We start from the raw sequence: 20,551 nt of genomic DNA, 5'->3' as shown, positions 1-20,551 counted from the left end.
TTAAATTTTATTAACAATTTCTTCATAAAACAAAACTATTAAATACATATTTATTTCAAATTTAGGGCAAAACTAATTTTTCAAGGTCATCTGATTCAAAAAAGGCCAATTTGGCAAGATTTGGTTTTTTAGAATTTTTTGATGAACTTATACAACTATCCTCCCTGCATAGTTTGACTTTTTTTTTTTTAAATAGAAATTAGAGTTAAAACATGTCTGTTTTCAGAGCGATAATTTTTCAAAATACTACTTGGAGTGATAATGAGGAGTTGGCTGCACTTAAACATTAATCGGGGCGAAGTGCGGCCTGCGGTTGCAAAATTAAGTCTATATAAAAAGTTTTTCTAAATTTTGGAAATATTTTCAAATAAAATTTACATTTAAAAGTTAATTCAAGAATTTTTTTTCATTTTTTGTGAATAGCTATGGATTTTTTTAAGAAAAATTTAATTATTTCTATTTTTTTCAAAAAAATCCAAAAACATCACCCCCCCCTCGGCAAATATAATCCTACGGACGCCCCTGAAGAGATCAACTATTCCCTTGTTATTTTAGAAACGTTATCAGGATTTGTCAGATTGCCATACTTTTTATCAACTCCATTCTAAGAATGTTACAAATAGTTTAGAACCTTTATTTGAGAAATAATACGAAGTTAGTCAGTCCCCGATATGGTCCCTTTCGAATAAGATATATAAATTTCTTATTCTTTTGTTGTGAAGATCAATATTGACTATTTTAACTGCAATTTAATACGCTTAATAAGAAATCATTCAGCGAAGAAACCAAATGTAATGCACACTCAATTTTGAGAGAAATTGTGTTGGCTTGTTTTTGTGTTGACAAGTCACATATTGCAAAAATTCATAGCTGTGAACCTACAAAGTACTCATCACTAAGTTTTGAGAGGTTGTTACAATGATATATCATATTTATCATTCAAATGCTTATTTGATTATAAATAGATAGGTTATGTGTTGTATTTATTAACAGGCACATTGCACATTCCGAAATGACATTTAGGAATGTGTTGACATAGCAATCATCTGCAATATCAATGTTAATATGTGCGACCTTTCAGAGGTACATATATTTGATGGATTATATACTAGCGGTATATACAGAATAGACAAACTTTGCTTTATTTATATAGAAGATAACTCTGCATGTAGTTTTGAATCAGTCCTAGGACTAATTTTCTAATCATTTGTGTTACAATAAAATAATGATTTATTAATTTAAAATGCAATATCGGGGCCAATAGAAGTATTTTAAATCAAATAAAGATTCTAAATTTAAGTTAAATTATTGAGTGTCTTAACTTATCCCACAAATTTGAATTCAAACCATATAATTGACACAAATATGTCTCTGAAATATTGGTAGTTAAAAAAAAGTGTTTTTATATTGACACTTCACAGTTTTCCCTCCTCCTTTGTACTGATTGAATCGTAGCATTTTCTGCATTTGTGGACCTACCTATCTATGAGTTCAAATGTTTTCATTTTTTAAAAGAGGCTCTTATAAAGCTAAAAAAATATAAATATGAAATCCCATTTTGGGAAGCGGCAATGTTATATTATTTTATATTTTGGAGTGTCCTGTTATAAGTAAGTAATATGCATTATTTTATATGCGTATAAGTACATGTATATGGCCTTTTATAAGTTCCGGGTCACACTTTGTATCATGCCTAGCATAGCATATAAAAATATGATTTAGGAGTTGGATAACTCAAACGTTCATTTTGTTCAAAATATATAAAACTCCAAATTAACTTTCAGTTGTTTTTTTTTCCACTTAATTTTCGAAATTAAGTTCGTAAATTGAGGGAATTTGTATTTATACAGAGCTCGCACAATCACTAGGCTGTCGTCCTGTGACTGTGTAGATCGTGGTGCACAGACATTTTGTTCATAAACTTTTTCCGGAACGGAAACTTTGCCAAAAAAATAAATATATATATTTGATGATGATCCATCCTACAATACCATTTAGTTATTTATAACAAAACTTGATTAAAGTATTATTGCATCCACTTTCTTTTATAAGCTACTCTACCACGACAAAAGGACTCAAGTAACATTTTGATAGTTTTGAGTGATTGAAGGAAATGTAATTTTGTTCAAGCATGAAGACATTTTATAATCTATTTATGTGCTTTAAGTAAGTTAATTATGGTACCACCACTTGACCACCACTCATACTTTTACGCTCCAATCCCCAACTTTATTCATTTGCATACTTTAAATATGGTTTCCTCGATTTTATTGCAAAAAATGTAGATCAAAAGATCATTATCAACTTGTCTACATAATTGTTCATGGCTTTATTGGTCGTCATAACATCCTGTTTGAGAACAGTAATGCAATGTGAATTAAGTTTTTTAATTTATTTAATAATTTTCATTTCATAAGATATTTCAGTACTGTGTATTAAGGAAGGAACTAATTGTATGCTTTTGAAATATTTGGACATTATTTAGTGTATTTGTGTCTCTCACATATCCTAAGTTTTATGTATATATTTTAATGTGTTTCTATATTTGTAATTAGTTTATTAATAATGTTTTTTCTTATGGTTATATGTAGGTATTTTCATCCAAACCTTCTCCATCACGCTGTTCATCGTCTCTATCCTTATTACCCTTGACAATGGCGGAATTAGCCGGACAATATATTATACAGGTAGGAAATAATCTTTTTTACTACTTATTTTATGTGTAACGTATGCCTGGTTAATTTGTATCATATACTTTACATAATAACCTTGACTCAGGACAAAATAAGTTGTTAGGATGTTATTGTTTTAAGATATTAGTGATTTTTTTAAAATTAGTTTTGTATTCACTTGATTCAACCCAAACCTATTTTAGACGATAAATAAGAAAATTAAGTAACTAAGCCTGTCCACTGCCCACTTATATTTACCTATATTCAATTAAATGCTGAGAGTGTGTTCTTTGTAAATCGCTTAACTACTTTTCTTGTACTATTGCGGCGAATTAACGCACTAATATAGTAATTTAGTACATGATATTTGTTAGAAACTGTGTTATAATATCCCTTCCGGTCTCTTCTGTGATTATAATTAGAAGAGTCTCTTTATACATTGTGATTCACTAGAAAATCAATTGCTTCGTAGACAGTGCTACAAAACGCAAACCATTTGGAAATTTTACTTGATATAAATCAAGTCAACTTAATAATATATGAAGTTAATTGTTTTTTTTTTATTTGAGTCGAGTCACACATTCATACGTAGCATTAGTTCAGGTTCCCCTAAGCAAATAATTTTTAATTATACGTGACGTAGTTGTAACCATTTTTAAGACAGATGATTATGTCATAAAAAAATTAAGAACTACTTCGTTTGTTAGTTGTACATATGTACTTATGCAATAGGGTGGTTTATTTTGGATATAGCCTAGTTCGGATAAGTTGTCATAAGTTGTAGAAAATTTCTATAAAAATTAGTTAATGCAAAATAACTAAAAATGTCTTTTAAATATATTTATTAACAAAGAAAAGAGTTTTTAATAATTTGATCATAATGTGCGACCTAAAGATGACCTTGTGGGACAGTGGCATTTTGCATAGGTAGTTTTTATACTAAATGACACACTTATATATAGATGCCAGAAGATGTTCATAACTAACGATATTTATTGAGTAATGAAAGTATGTTCTCAGGTACGTCTGCACGGTTGTGCTGGAGGGGCTGTAGCCTCCAAATTAAGGAATTTTTGAAAAAAAATTAAGTTTAGTGGACAACTGTGGATTTTTGCAATGTTTTACTAAAAATATTAAGTCTTTAAGAATAAATATGGATTTTTTATTTATATTTATATTTGAAAAATAATTTTTGAAATTTCTTCCCAAAAAATTTTATTGTTTATGAGCAGCTGTAGATTTTTAAAATTTTGTTCCAAAAAAAACTTCATTTTTTGTGAACAGCTGTTGATTTTTAAAGGTTTTTTTTTTTTTCAAAATAAAATCCCAAAAGAAGGCCCTCCCCCCTCCAAATATAATCCTATGGATACCTTTGTTCCTTCATTTGCTCTGTATCGTGTACTAAAACAAAAAGTGTCCTTATTCTCTTGATATATCATTATTATATATTATCCATTTTATTATTTACTCTCTCAGGGGTAGAAAATAATAGGCACAAAACAGTTCTGTCATACCAAAAAGAGTCCTTGCCCTTGATTCAAGAGACGTTGTTCTCTCCTCTCCTTTTATTCACTTTTCTTGAACATTTATTCATTCAAGACAAAATAACAAAACAATCTATCGTAACAATGTAAGCTTTTTTATTTTTTTAAATAATGTTATTTTATTATTCGAATTGAACCATTGTTGTTCAATTGAATGCCATAACTTGTGTGACATCAAGACCATAATGTTTTTAAAAGAAAAACAAAAAAGAATGAGCTCCTTCGTTTGCAAAAAGGTCTGTTCAATTAACTTTTAATTGGGAGATTTTAACTAATATGGATGACAGTTTTTTAAAATTGTATTTCATTTTATTTGTTAATGAAAATAAGGGCTTTATTTCTTATCCCTCACTCCCTTACAAGTAAAGAAGACACTATTTTTAGAAACAAATGCCTGATTTGCACACAATCACAATACAACACATACAGATTCGAATTTCGATTATTGCTAGTTTGGAAATGTTGTTATTTAGTATGACAATTACCTATGCAAAATTACATTTTACTACGAGGTCATCTTTAGTTTGCACATCTCGATCAAATTAAGAAAAAGACAAAAACTCTTTACTTAGTAAATATAGATAGTAAAAATACATTTTTAGATATTTTGCATAAGATAATTTTGATATACCTTTTTTAACCTATAAAAAGTGTTAAAAAAGTTGTTTTTTTCTGTGTTTTTTTTTCAATTCTTATATTGATTCTAATTTGATGATATATACATATATATATATATTCAGACAGTAAAGATTAAAATTATCTTATGTTATTTACTCTTTTTGATCCAAAGGGTACCTTTGGATATCAACTTTGTTGTCTATTATAATTAATAAATACTAAAAAAGGATTAATACTGTATTTTAATCTTAATTGATGAAATAAAGAACTATATTCTCCTTTCAAACTTTGAACTAGATCTCCTAACTAAAGATGACATCGTAGGAAGTGAAATTTTGCATAAGTAACAACTTTTTCGACCTAGTCTTAATCGAAATTACAAAAAAGTTGTAATACATATACCGCCAGGCTGCAAATACAGCTAGTATTTAATAGTTTTGGGTTACAGTCTGAAAATCTTAGACCGCTCGGACTTCAGATACCGTTATGATTATTAATACATGGATTTAATTTGGTGCCTTGCATAATTTATGTCTAGACTGAATTTAAAATGAATTGTTTATGACGCCGTACAAAGTTAAATGTGTTACAGCAATCGTATTTGTATAACCCATAAATTATAACTGTGGAAGAATTGGCTAATGTCCAACTGATTTTTGGACTTTTTTGGTGATTATTTTCGTAGGAAAGGTTGCGTGATACAATCAAGGTAACGGCGCGATAATCAAATTTCGATTAAAGGTATGAGTTTGCATTCGGGACTGAAATATCGGCCCTAAGCGTTATCAAAAGCATCACTTAAGACCAAACCGGGGAAAAGTTTGATCTTGGATCGAGTATCAACACTAGTATTTATTACTTAATTGAATGCATTTCAAATTGTACATCCATATTATTTAAATGGAAGATGATGACAAAAATACGACAACGACTATGAAGTTCATGCATCAATACATGTTTTTTCAAGGAATTAGATTTTATATTTCGTAGATATAAAATATGTACAAAGTGGGAAGTGTTTGCTAAGTACATATTAATATGTACTCAATTACTATGGGTGTAGCCGAGAAAATGTAAACATTAGTGTTAAGTCTCTGGCCGAGCCCGAATTTTTACATTATCTCATTGCAAACCTTGGACAGATAAATTGTAGATCAAACTTCTTTTTTCTAAAAAAAAAAAAATAAGATCATACATAGTTTTGTAAATTGTAAGCATTTTCAATTTGTAAAGAAAAGGAAATAAATCGAAAATCAACATGGTTACCCTGAATTATTTTCAAAATATTCGAGTTCATTAAAAGTCAAGTTTACAATATAAAACATTTCAGGGAATTTTGAGTAATTTTCAGAAAAATTTAAAAAATCCATAGCTTTTCACAGAAAATAATTTTTTGAAAAAAAATTATAAAATTAAATTATTTATAAAAAAAATCAAAAATTCATAGCTATTCACAAATAATTTTAATTTTTCGAAAAAAAGTTCAAAAACTAAATTTCAAATGTTAAATTTTTTGAATTATTTTTTCAAAAATCCATAGCTATTCACAAAAAATAATTTTAAAGAAAAATTCTAAAATTAGACTGCCAATATTATATTTTTTATGAAAAAAATTCGAAAATTTATGGCTATTCACAAACAATTAAATTTTTGGTAATTGAAATTAAATTTCAAATATATATTAAATTTTGGAGAAAAAAATTTCAAATATTTTTTTTTTTTTGTAAAAATGGCCCTCCAGCCAACCCCCTTCAGGCACCCATGCTTATTGAGAATAAGTGAATGGAGATGATAAAATATTATTCTTCATCTTAGAACCTAATCGATCAAAAAATAATTATTAATTACACAAATCTACCCATTTGTACTACATAATACATTGATTTTATTCTAATATTATTTCTTATCATTGGCATCAAGTAGTATTCAATGCAGACACCAAGTCTTTTTTATTCTTTAAGATATTTGATAAAGATTTATTGTGACATCACGTTCAATGATGATGCAATTTTGGGGATGTCAGTGGCTAATAAACTTTTATTAAGGCCTATATAAAGGGACAAATTTATTTATGATTTATGATGTGAATAACATTGTTACAATGAGTTCTAACAAAAGACTATATTTTTTTAATTATTATTGTCAGTGAAATAAAAAGTCTTTCATCGCACTGAATGTAATTAAAAATAAGGACGAAAACTTCTTGTTTGATGTAGGTATAATTAAAATCTTGACCATTCCATTGTTTTTTTTTAATAAGATACTTATATGTTCATAGTTAATAGATATGAGGAGTGAAAAAAAAGTAAATTGCAAGGCCACGTGGGTTGTGCCCATTATTTATAATATCAGAGGCAGTAGTAATACATATATTACTATGTACAACAAAAACGAGATTATTATAATTGATGAAGTGGGTAGGTAGGTATTCCCCGTCCGTCCCTTACCCGCATTACTAGAGTTGTAGAATGAAGTGGGTAGGTAGGTGGCAGAGTGAGGGATGACTACCAATTCCCCCGTCCCTTACCCTCATTACTAGAATTGTTAAAAATATCACCACTTGCAACATTAGCGTGAAGCTATTATCATAATTATATAATTATTGAAGAGCAAAGGTGTCTGCAGGATTATATTTGTGGGGGGGGCCTTGGGGTGTGGATTTTTTTTGAAAAATTAAATTTTTTTGAAAAAAAAATTTCGAAAATTAAATTACAAATATTAGATTTTTTGGAAAAAAAAGTTCAAAAATCCACAGCTATTCATGAAAACATTAACTTCTGGGGAAAAAATTCAAAAATCCAGCTTTCTAAAAAAAAATTAAATTTTTTGGAAAAAAAATGCAAAAATCCAAGGCTGTTCACAAATAATCATTTTGGAAAAAAAATCAAAAATCCATAAATATTCTCAAAACATTTCCAAAATCCACATTTCCTCACAAAGAATAAATTTGTTAGTAACAAATTTCTAATAAAAAATTTCTGAAAAACATTTCAAATATTAAATTTTTTGGAGAAAAATTTCATAAATCCATAGTTGTTCACAAAAAAATTAACTTTTTTGAAAAAAATGTGAAAAATTAAATTTTTTAGAAAATAATTTTAAGTAGTTAATTTTTTAGTAAAAAGTAAAGACTCCTTGATTTGGGTTGGGGGACTACAGCCCCTTTAGCCAACCCCTGAAGAGAGAACATCTAAGTAAGTATTTAGTCATCACATGTGTACGTGCTCTTGAAAGATAGATGGAAACATTGATGATTTGTTGGGTTAGCTATGAGGGTAAGTCCTTGTTGGACTTGGGGTAGAATTCAGTATTAAGTAATAATGAAGAAGTGTTGATTTTCTTTCATAGCTAATCTAACGAAACTTCATAAAGTGTGTGTTCTTACCTAAGATATTATAATGAATATAGTAATCCGGGCTCGTCGTCAAACCTACAGGCAAAATGAATTTAAGAATAGGTGACTCCGCACGTGGTATAATTTAGAAAGAGTATATTATATAGTTTAACTAAAATACACAGCCTAAATAAAATAAGAGCTGAGACAAAGGGATGTGACCCGACCCACGGGTAAAAAGGGAGAGACAATGGTAACTATAAACTTGATGGTGTAAAATGTTAAAAGGTACACAATGATAAAATTACTATATGAAAGGATAGACAAGAAACTCCAGATTTCATCTAATATTGTAGTATTTTATGACGTCAAATACGAGAACACTTTTTACACATATTTAGAAGATGAACTATACTAAAAGTCTGTTTATTCTAAACCATTTATAATTACTTAGTTAAATATTATGGTAGTATCCACCATTGCCAGGATTCATTTGTGCGTCGGCTAAAATACAAAAATTCCTTCATAATATGGAAGATAACTCCCCAAGAAATCCTCAGTTCTTCTCTCTATTTTTCATGAGCACACCTACACGTAACTTCTCAATACTTATACCAATTCAAATTTGCTCTGTACTAAAAACTGAAAGACTAATACTAAGAGTTTGAGAGAATATAATATTATAGGTTAGGATGACTGATGAGTACTTTAATCTCTAGAGCGCTCTCTAATAATAAAAAAATTAATTTAACAAACCTGCGTTTACATTTAATTCAAATATGAACAAGCACGTGAATTATTTATCATAAGAGACTAATAATTCGATGCTCTGTGCTCACGCCTTCTATAGTTCACAATACGACTATATTGCTATTTTTTGGATCAAAATATGTTTATGATAACCATCATGGGGAAATATAAACAGTGCACCCCGTGACTGGTTTTCAAACATTCATTCAGTCCGGCAGACAAACTCTGCTTTTTTGATATAGATTTCACAATTTACTAACTCGAGTCTTCTCATTATAATGTCCCTGATAAGTGATATGTAAATGGATTCTGAAAAAGTCATTTATAATTCTAATGGTTGTAAAGTAAGAGTTGAATAATTCATTAAAATACTAGGGTCCTTTCAAAAGTCCGTGCAAAGTCTGAGAGATGGAACTACTGGCGCGTATCGAGGTTAGGTTTTGTTGGTATCATCTCTTGGAAGAACACACACCAATTTTTAGCTAAATTAGTCTATTTAATTTTGTTTGGCATTCGTTTGAATCAAGAAATATACCAGAAAGACTATGGCGATTGTCTTTAGGATTTGCAAGGAATAATCCTCATAGACTATCTGGAAAAGGGAAAACCTATTAAAGGTATATATTATTCATTGTTCATTTCCATCACAAAAATACACCAGCTCACGCCTCGGCAGTTGTGGTCACAAAATTAATTGAAATAGGGTTCCAACTCGAGATTCACTCTTCAGTCATCCATCACCATATATCTTTTATGGATAACTTTTGGAGTAGTAACCTCTTCAGGGCGTCCAGAACATTCAACATCACTTGGGCCTATATGGCCTCTCCGAAAATTTTGAAACCACTTAAAAACTCTTCTAATCTGAGATAAAGAGTCCACATAATGTTTATCAACCTTCTTTTTAGTCTCCTGAGGCATGGTGCTTTTCATAAAGTAATGTTTAATTCTTTTTCGTACATTTTGTGAAATTCACTCCACTTCTTCCCATTCAAACAAGCGCCAAACAGATAGAAAATGACCGATCTGGCTGAAAGTTTGTTTGTGTTCTTCCATGAGATGCTACTAACTAAACATAGCCTCGATACGTGACAGTAGTGCCATCTCTCGGACTTTGCACGGACTTTTCAAGCAACCCTCGTATTAGCACTCCAACATGATGATAGAAAACCTTCAGTGACCTTTTAACTCTTTTTTTATGCCAGCGCCTTGCTGCACCTATGTATTGCACCAAGTACACATATACTTATATACATAAATATATAATTAGGTTCAAGTTTAGAGTAGGTATATTGTGTTGTAGCTACGTCATTGGAGCCTTGCCAATGTATTGTTATTTTATTTTTATATAATACGCTGATGGAATGATATTTGTTTGTATTAAGGGTTTATTCATATTTATAATACAGCTATGCTTTGTTTGTTTGTTCCCTTGCAAAAATGAGTCACACATCCTTTATGAAATGTTTTGTTTAGCATCATAGCAAAATCATATTGTATCTTTTAGAGTTGGAGCGATCCTTCAACCATTAATTTATATCGTGATCATATGAACAAGGCAATTCCTTATATAATTAAATCAATACCAGATTAAATTTATCCTCTGAATTTGAAAATATGAAGTACTATCATCTATTCTCATAAAACAAAGTTTGTCTGTTTGATTGTCTGGTAAGATATCATTTTTTACAACGAGAGCGTGTAGCGATTGCTTGCGCATCATATTTATATAAAAAAAGGAAAAATTGAAACATTTTATTCCTTATAAATGATTTAAAGTAATATATGTCAGACAAGATACTTGTAAAATAATTTTCACATTTAAATCTTTGTGGGGTATTTACTTGATCTTTAATCCCATCATTTCAATACTGTAAACTCATAATAATCGGAACCTAAGCAAAAATATTTATTCAGCAACCTTTTTATTTGGAAGTTTGTATAATTAATTTGTAATAACCAAAAGTTTGAAGTCTAGGTATTAAATCAAATACTTACAGGACACTCCCCACTTTGCAAAATTATGCACTTCTATTAAATATTTATATTTATGCGTATGAACAAACACATCAACCACTACAAAAATTCTTGTTCATCTCAATATATAGTTGTTGTTTTCTAATTTCATAATAAACACAGAATAATTACGAACTCCGTGTTATTCGAAATCCCCGGTGTTTGAAACCACTTTATACGGGGACCTCCTGTACTGCTAAGAGTATATGTGATAAGTTTCTACAGTTTTAATAATATTTCAAATATTATTACTTTTTGCTTTGCTACATAATTTGCCCGAATTACCTTTTTTTTTGAGAAAATAAATCTTTTAAAAAAAAAAAAATCATTCTGACCAATAATAAAAAAATGAAAAAACTAGTCAAAATAAAAATTACAGCTCCTCCAGCCCATCCCCACGGACGCCCCTGGAATTAGTCTGGTCCACTTAAAGTTATAAGGGTACCGGTCTAGGTTTTTCAGACTAAAAGCCAACACTAATAAGTATGTATACATTATTGGTCAAATATCTTTGTTTGTCTTAATCTTTACAAGGAACCTTAAAAGGAAATTGAAAGTGTGTTTTTTTTTCCTTCATTATTTTTTGCATCATTTGAGCCAATATATTAACAAAACAAAAAGAAAAGTGTTTGTTTTTTTTGCACAAAGGAAGGGGGAAAAGAAATTTCCTTTTACACTCTATTAAAAAATTCATTTTCTTCGATTTAACATTTTCTGATTAAAAGATATAATAATTACAGTCAATTCTCTTTTTAACGAAAATTTGCTACCGAGGAATGGTGTTAGTCCATTGGCCTTTATAATTTATTTACTCCTTAGTGGTTGTTCGATTTAACACTTACCATAGGGGACTTAAACAAACTTAGAGATAGTTTATGACTATCTGTGTATGTGGGGGTACGTAACTCCAAGGGTAAAATATTGTTATCAAATTTCTCGAAAAGACAACGTTTCTTTTTGTGCATTTTTGTTTGTTTTTGTCACAATGCTAAAATTAACAAGTTTCATTGTCAAAATTTTAAAAAAGAAATATTATATAGAGTGTAATTAAAATATTTAATTGTCAAATTATGTATTTCTTTGATTTATTTTTATTATAATGAGTTGCAATTGAAAAGGGTCCCAAGAAGGAGTGAAATATATTTTTTGTATACTGAAAAATTGTTCCTTTTTCTCCTTAGTCCAACTAGGAGAATTTTTGGTCGTCTTACTACAAAATTAATCTTGAAAAAACATTATATTGTCAATTTAAAAAAAAAAAAAACGTTATATTGTCGAATTTAAAAAAATGTTATATTTTCAAATTTAAAAAAAAATGTTATATTGTCAAATTAAAAAAGAAAAACCGTTAAACTGTCGAATTTAAAAATACGTTATATCGTCAAATCTAGCTACGACCCAGGTTTAGAGCATTTTTTATTGTGGAATTGATTAATCCATATTAATAAAGCAAAGTGATACTGTAACTATGTATGTATATATATTGATTGTAAATAATTTTAAGTATAGATACTTTATTAAAGAAATAAAAATACCTTTGAGCGCTCTCGTCATATTAACAAAATAATAAAAAAGAGAACCTAGGTTAATAGAAATATGTACAAGGTTAGACCATCATGTAATCGGGCTTGCTAGAATTTTAAATCTGATGTATTGTACCGACTGCTGGGCAAGAGAGGCAAATTTGGACAAAACACACAACCAATCATAGTCTATGACGTCGCCATTGCTAGAATTTTCAATTTAATGTATTGTACCAACTGTTGGACAAGAAAAACAGATTTTGATAACCCATGCAACCACTCATCTTCTATGAGCAATGGTGAAAGTCTAACATTAGTCGTACACGCGTTATGGTATTTCTATTAACCTTGTGTTTAAGTGAATTATTATTAAAAAAGAAAAAATAGTGGGAAGTACTTTGAATACATAACTAATGAATGAGACATTAAATGACGTTAAGCAACAAGCTAATCTCATCATTTAAAAAAAAAACATCAAGCTGTTATTTGAGGAGACGTGTAAGTGTACTTAAGAAAAACGGAGGGTAACACTGAGGATTGGTTAAGGGGGTTATCCTCTCCATTATTTAAGCAATGCACGTGTATGAACGTCGATGCTTAATTTCTACAGACAATGTCGTGTACTGCCGCTATTAATTATATAAAGACAAAAACTTGGTATTTGCATTCGTTTCCTTTTTCTTTTCTTTTTTTAAGTTCAAGATTAATTAATGATTTTTTTTTTTGGAATTTGAGAATTGAGGAGCGACATTCTTCAAATTTTCAGGGCTACGATGAAAATATAACAGACAATTTTCATCACTATATATTAGCCTTTTAATAAAGAAAATCAATAAGAAACATATCATTACGTCATATTTTATTTCTAATAAATTTTGTCTTGTCATCATCATAAAAAAAAAAAAAAAAACATCTTCGTTAAAAAATATTTTTTTGCATCCAGTCTTTTCTTACGAAAATAACATGGGTCCATGGCCAATTAATGTGTAATGAATATTTTTAATTTTACTTTTATTTGGCAAATATTTTTTTAAATTTTAAATAGACTATTAGAAAGTCCACACTCTGTCGTCTAAATACAGTCATATCCCTATAAGAGAAAAAAATTGCTTAAAAGCAACTCACCTCCATAAACTACTTTGCATTAAAGCAAGGTGATGCTACAAAATTTCGGTTAAGTGCAACTTTTGAATGTAATTTTAGACATAAAATATTCTTAAAATTTAATAGAGTGCAAGAAACAATTTTTTATTTTTTTTTATTTGTCTATTCTATTATAATGTTGGAGGAAGATTCGTTCAATATCCTTGACAATTCCATTGTTGGAGAAATGGATAAAAAATAATATTATCAATCTTCCATAGCAAAAAAACACTTTAATTTGAAATATAGGAACAGTGTTCAAGCTAATACTCAGTTTTTTCTTAAATGATGTAAATTTTCAAAACTTTAGGACCGTTAAGCTATCTCTAAATATTCTTTAAAACTCTTCAAACTTTTCTGAAATGTTTTTTATTCCATCAAGAATCATTTTTCAAACTAAGCCATTTACTTTTCTAAATTGACCATCATTCTATCTCGTTGGACAGGGAATCGACTGTATTAATATACATAGATAAGTGATTTTGCATATGTAGTAATATGATCGTATCCTCTTCATTGGATAGAGAGAAGGAAAATTGCATTCAAAGTCGTCCTTAGCCATATGTCGTTGGTTTTTCGGAATATTGAGAAGAAAAATAAATTGGAAAACACACACACACAAAGAACCCTTCTATCATCTGTTTGCCAATTAATTGTCATAAACGCAATTATAATCATTACTTCTTTACTATTTTAGAATCATTGCAAAAACAAATATATTATTGTACTATTGCTTAAAAGTACATTAATACACACATTGACTACTATGTTTATATAAATTCCTATTGCACAAATTAATGGTGTGGTCAGTAAGATCGGTCTTCATTTCAACAAAGCTATATACACCAAGTGCCCCTCTTAGACTGCTCCCATTTTGAAATACACAAAGATGAAGTGTATTTTCGTTTTAGCTGTTATCATTTATTTTGATGGCATATGTTGAGTCTTGTTTGATTTAAAGGAGCTGAGTCTACTTATTATGTACTCAAAAAAAGTATTACATAGGATTTGGATATTAATTTATATCAATCAAGGGTATTTGCTTAGAATTCATGTCATTTCCTGCTCAGTTATTTGTAAGATTATCAGTTTAATCAGAATCGGGTGGTTTTTTCTGGAATCAGAATTGACATCCAGAAAATAAAGTTTAATTAGCGATTCCAATACTTTTTTTATTTCGGGTATTTAAATATTTATTAATTTTTAAGGTTATGAAAATTAAAGAATTTTTGTTTTTAACTAGAATATTTAATTTAATTTTTTCCCCCAAAAATTTCATTTTTCTAATTTTCTTAGAAAACATTTTATATTAGAAATTTAATTTAAAAAAAATTATTTTTTGAGTGCACTGGTGGATTTTGGAAATTTTTTTCCAAAATAGTTCATTTTTTGTGAATATCAGTGGATTTTAATTTTTTTGAGAAGAGCCATGGGGTTTGAAATTTCTTTATGAACAGTTGGAGATTTTGTAAAAAAAATTCAAAAAAAAAAAATATATATATATAATGAAAGCCCTGACAGCAGAATTGTATGTACAATAATTTAAAATATTAAACAATTGGTATTTGAAAATGGTATCAGGATTTTTTTTAATCGTCCCATCACTAACAATAATTAGTTAATACTCTCTAAATAATCATTAATAGTTGGCAATAAGAAAAATAAAGAAGGCAACCTTTTTCCAAGTGTGTCCTTTCCCTTTTGACAGTCGAGGTTGAGTGAGAGTAGATAAAATGCTAGTTGTGGTAGCTTAAAGTAGATTTCTTGTCTACGAGAAGTTCCGCTCCCTTGCAAGATCTCGCTTTTTATAGCACCATAGATCTGTGATTCGTAACCGGGGATCCGAGAGGTTATTCAGGTGATCATAAAAATACACTTAAAAATGTCATTGACCCAAATATTGCCACAAAAATATGTACGGTGTGGTGAACCAAATTTGAAACATTTATCCATATTAACTTTGACACGCTGATTCTCATAGAGTACAAAAGTTAGTTTATTTTTGCAAGAGATTAACTGTAGATAAATATATTTTTCAAAACCCCCTTTGCAGCCAACATTGCCTCTACTCTGCCACTGTTCGCGTTGCACGACAAAACCACGAAATCTTCGGCCAACTCTCTCTCAAGTATAGTTTGGGGATCTGCCACATTTTTTCTATGTGTCGCACAGGCCTTTATCTCAACTTTGCCCCACACAGCATAGTCGAGAGGGGAAAGGTCAGGTGAGCGAAGGAGGCCACCTTTCCTATCTCCATAATCAAGCCAAATTTTTCTTGGACCAATTTTGGACCAATGAGCTTCTGTGTGATGGGCTGAATCTTGTTGCCAAATGTAATTCCCTGACGGGTAGTTCTGGTCCTGCCAGGGCTTTAACAACTTCTTCATGACGTTCAAGTAGGAATATTTGTTGATTTTTAGTTTGCTTGTCGTGGGCTTGACCTGGATGCTTGCTCATAAACCGTTCAGTAACTCATCAGTACATCAGGCATCCTGTTAAAGTATTATCCACCCTCTTTAAGATTATTGACAGTAACCACAAGCGTCCTAGAGCAGTGATTGCTATTCCGGTTATTTTTATTACAAGCTTTCATTACGCAGCCAAGCGACAGCTAAAACAAAAGCAAACAATTTTTGTTTTATCCCATCTCTCATAGTGTCAAGATGTCGAAGCAACAAGAAAAAAAGGGAACTGTTATTGCTAATTAAAAGAGGCAATATTGAATTAAAAAAGTAGCTAAATATGGTGTTTAAACATATCGGCAATTGGTTTTGAGTTCCCTTTTCTTGATCCCATAAAATCACGTTTTTTGTAATTTATTCATTGCTACTGCTAGTTTTGCAGGGGCGTCTGCAGGAGGACGGATGTTGTCCGCCTATTCAAATTAAGGAATTTTGTTATTTACTAGATTTTGTTTTCTTCATTATGGCAATTACTGAAGCAGAGCAAAAAAATTACTATTTGATATTAATTTATTGGAATTTTTACCAAAAAAATGTTTGTGAATAGCTATAGATTTTTTAAAAAAATTCCAAAAATTTAATGTTTGAAATTTAACTTTTTTCATTTCTGTGAGAAGCTTTAGTTTTTAGAAAAAAGTTTTACAAAAAATTTAATTTTTCAAATCTTTTTTCAAAAAAATCTAGAATTTTCTGGGAATATCTATAGATTTTAGTAATTTGTTCGTAAAAATATTCCAAACCCCAGCCTCACCCGAAAAAAATTTATAATCCTGTGTAAAACCCCTGGATTAGGTAAATTGACCAAATTATGTACCTTTATTATGAAATACATATTAATGTAAAATACTCGATCTGGATTTTTTCCTTTACTTGATTTTGGTTCCAGATTCTTTTTGTGTTTACACGCAACTATTCGATGTATTAATTCCATAACTTGGAATAATTAAAGTTATGTGTTTGTTTTTTATAAAACAATTAGACGTACATACATACAGAAGTAAATTTTACACAAGAAAGTAATTAATTTTCTAGAAAGATAATTTCTCTCTCTCTCTAAAATTCCACGAGGCTTCTGTTGTTGAGACAATATAGAAAAAAAAACTAATCAGGGAGACTTGAAATGATTTACCTTGAAAAACATTGCTGGGTGGGCATTTCTACATATTATAGAGAGTTGTTTTTGTAAGGTTCTACTTATACAAAGATAAATTTTTGGTTGATTCAATATGCTCATAAATACTAGTCTTGGATTTTGTACATAAAATCCTAGGCCGGTCTCATACCGGTATGATTTTTAGTGGACAGAACTAATTCGCCACCTTGAGGGAGCTCGATTTGGACCAGTCTTTTAGAAAAAATAGAAAAATTGATCTTATTTAAAATTAGGTCTATACTTATTCCATAGATGAATTGTTGAAGACGTCAGTTCTGTTACAAAATTATGAACATTGACCTACAATAATTGTATATTGTGGTGTGAGATCCAAATTATCATAACTCATATATTAACTTTACAGAATTATCCGTTTGGAAACTCCATTCCTTCCTTATAAATATGTAATAGTTTTTTCTAATTTGTACAATAAAATGAATCTGAGAAATTCATTTCAATAGTTTGAAGTTCTTAGATTTTTCAATTACAAATCTAAGATCTCCAGGATGAAATATCGGCAATAATACTCATATTTATAATTTTTGGGTTAGGACAATTTGGCACTATTGAAATATCGGGACATTTACATTTGTGTGGAGAAATATAATGTTAATTGGGAATTTCTCATCAAAAAATCAAAATTACTATTACTTTTCGAAAAAATTTCAAAAATGAAATATCTAATATTAAATTTTTTCGAAAAAAAAATTAAAAAATACACAACTATTCACAAAAAATTAAAGTTTCTGGAAAAGAATTCAAATATTAAAAATTTGGAAAATTATTTCAAATATTAAATCTTTGAAAAAAAAATTCAAATATAAAATTTTTGAAAAAAAAATTAAAAAATTATATTTAAAACATTAAATTTTTTCGGAAAAAATTCAAAAATCTACAGCCATTCACAAACACAAAATCAAATAATAAATTTTTTGTTCTGCTGTATAATTTGTCAACACCTTTTTTTTTTAAATAATTTTTTCAAAAAAAAAATTGCCCCTATTTTTACGTATTTTTTTTTCCATCCTAACTCAATAAAAATGATAGTAAAAAGCGCAATTTCCTTAATTAGTGATTGATACAGCTACTCCAGCCAACCTCCTTGAGGACGCCTCCGTGAACTATTGAAAGAAAGGAATCTTTTTATTGTTGTGATGAAACATTTGATTGATTGGGAATTTATCATTTTCTTGATTGCTTTTTTGTTGACTCACTAAAATATTGCATTAATCCTATTTGTACGACTCATAAGTCAGGGGGGATGGCGAGAAAATCGCTCCATAGATTTAAACCGAAAAAATCAGTTCACAATTGGAAAACAAACTAAATTTCCGTTTACTGTCTGTCCAAATCGATCTAGAAAAAAAAACAGTGAAGACCAAACTGGAAAAAAGTTCGGTCTTGGACCTAGTCACACCCCTAATAAGTTCTTAGTGTAGGTATGTGCTCCATCTATCCAATTTTGCCCTGGATTATTGCAATTTTAATTACCTAATGGGGGATCATAAATTAAAAAAGAGCTTCTTTTGGGTGGGTCTTTTCATGATGACTAAAGGATGATTTTTGTGCATGAGAAAATGCAATCACATTATGTCTATGCTACCGGGAGGTTGTTTTCTTTCTTTTCTTCATCCTACATCTTTCTTGAGGAAGGATTGGACCCTTTCAAAGGAAGAAGTATTGTTGAAATAATGGTGCCAGGAGATTAAAAAGAGATTGTTGCTATGTGGTGATTAGAGGTGCGCAAGTCCTACTTGTCGGTCCCTCATTGATCCCTTGTGACGTCAATAAGGGTGTTGTTCCTTGTTTTAATTATTCTGTTTAAAAAAAATTAATTTCTTCATTTTATAATGAAAAAAATAATATTTTTTGCAAGATATGTGCAATAATTTTAATAAATATTTCATATATCTTATTTGCCTTAATAAACCATGGATATTCTTATGAAAAAATCAAAGAGTTGACAGTTAAGGACCGCTCCTATGGATCGACGCTCTTAAGGGCCGCTATGTATTGTTGAAAGTCATAAGGACCTGTCCTAAAACTGGACTGGACTGGAAAGGAATAAATAAGGACCAACATAACAATAATCTTGAGGAACATGCGTTTGCCGTGGAAAATAAGTATTGTCAAAAAATAGTTTTACAGAATATTCTATAAAGTTAAAATTATTGTAATTTAGCTTTTGAGTTGTTTTTTTTAATAAAAATTCGAGAATAGCTTCAATTTCTAATATACAAAAAACGATTTTTAAATTCTTTTTCATAATTTGAAAATTATTTGAACGCAAATAACTCCCGAATAAATGTTCTAGAGAGCTACAATTAATGTTATGAAATTTGCTATCATATAAGAATTCTTAATTGGTGCAAATTGTTCGAATCAAGTAATTGTAACTGGATTTATTCTGGAAACACCAACATGACCTGTTCAGAATCACCAAAAGCTAATTAAATTATCAACTAATCATCCAAAGTTAAAAATATAGATCTATTGCTAATTTAATGGTGCATATTTTTCTTTAAAATAACTGTCTCTAGAAAATCTCTAAATAATAAGTTATTTAAACTGACCGAAATACGAGGGTCGTTTGAAAAGTCCATGCAAAGTCTGAGAGATGGCACTACTGACGATTATCGAGGTTATGTTTTGTTGGTATCATCTCTTGGAAGAACACAAACCAACTTTCAGCAAGATTGGTATATTTCTTTCTGCTTGGCATTCGTTTGAATCGAAGGAGTGGAGTGATCTTCAAAAAATGGAAACAAAGAATTTCGTGTGTTGGTTAAACATTTTTTTATTAAAGGCAAAACGCCTTAGGAGACTAAAAAGAAGAGTGATACACATTCTGGGGACTCGGACCCTTTGATTAAAATAGTCTATAAGTGGTTTCAAAATTTTCTGAGTTGACATATGGGCACAACTGACGCTGAACGTTCTGGACGATAAAATGATGATATGGTGATGTATAACAGAAGAAGGAAGGTGCGTAAGATTCCTAGTGCTGTAGGTATCTCGAGTTGGAATCCTATTTCCATGAATTTTGCAACCACAACTGCTGAGGTGTGAGCTGTTGCATTGTCGTGATGAAATTGTGGCCATCTTTCTTGCAGCTCGGTTTTCAAACGGCCCAATAACGATCAATAATATGCACTCGGAATAGTTTTACCCATTGGTAACCTCAACAGGGCGTCATGAACGTTCAGCGTCACTTTTATCCATATGACCACTCTGAAAATTTTGAAACCACGTATGAACTGTTCTAATTGAAAGTGCAGAGTCCCAATAATGTTTATCTAGCTTATTTTTAGTCTCCTGAGGGGGTTTGCCTTTCAT

The 20,551-nt window shown here is 29.8% G+C and overlaps 1 protein-coding gene across 1 annotated transcript in view; it reads left to right on the top strand.

Annotated features, from left to right (window-relative positions):
* LOC121128392 (serine/threonine-protein kinase N2-like) overlaps window positions 1-20,551 on the top strand; it is an 81,869-nt gene that overhangs the window by 12,072 nt on the left and 49,246 nt on the right. Inside the window, 1 exon segment of the mRNA XM_040723975.2 lies at window positions 2,592-2,687. Within this exon segment, the coding sequence (XP_040579909.1) occupies window positions 2,592-2,687 (96 nt within the window).

The sequence above is a fragment of the Lepeophtheirus salmonis genome, chromosome 1 (assembly GCF_016086655.4).
Source record: "Lepeophtheirus salmonis chromosome 1, UVic_Lsal_1.4, whole genome shotgun sequence".
NCBI lineage: Eukaryota > Metazoa > Arthropoda > Copepoda > Siphonostomatoida > Caligidae > Lepeophtheirus > Lepeophtheirus salmonis.
This window is presented reverse-complemented; position numbering and strand designations above follow the sequence as displayed.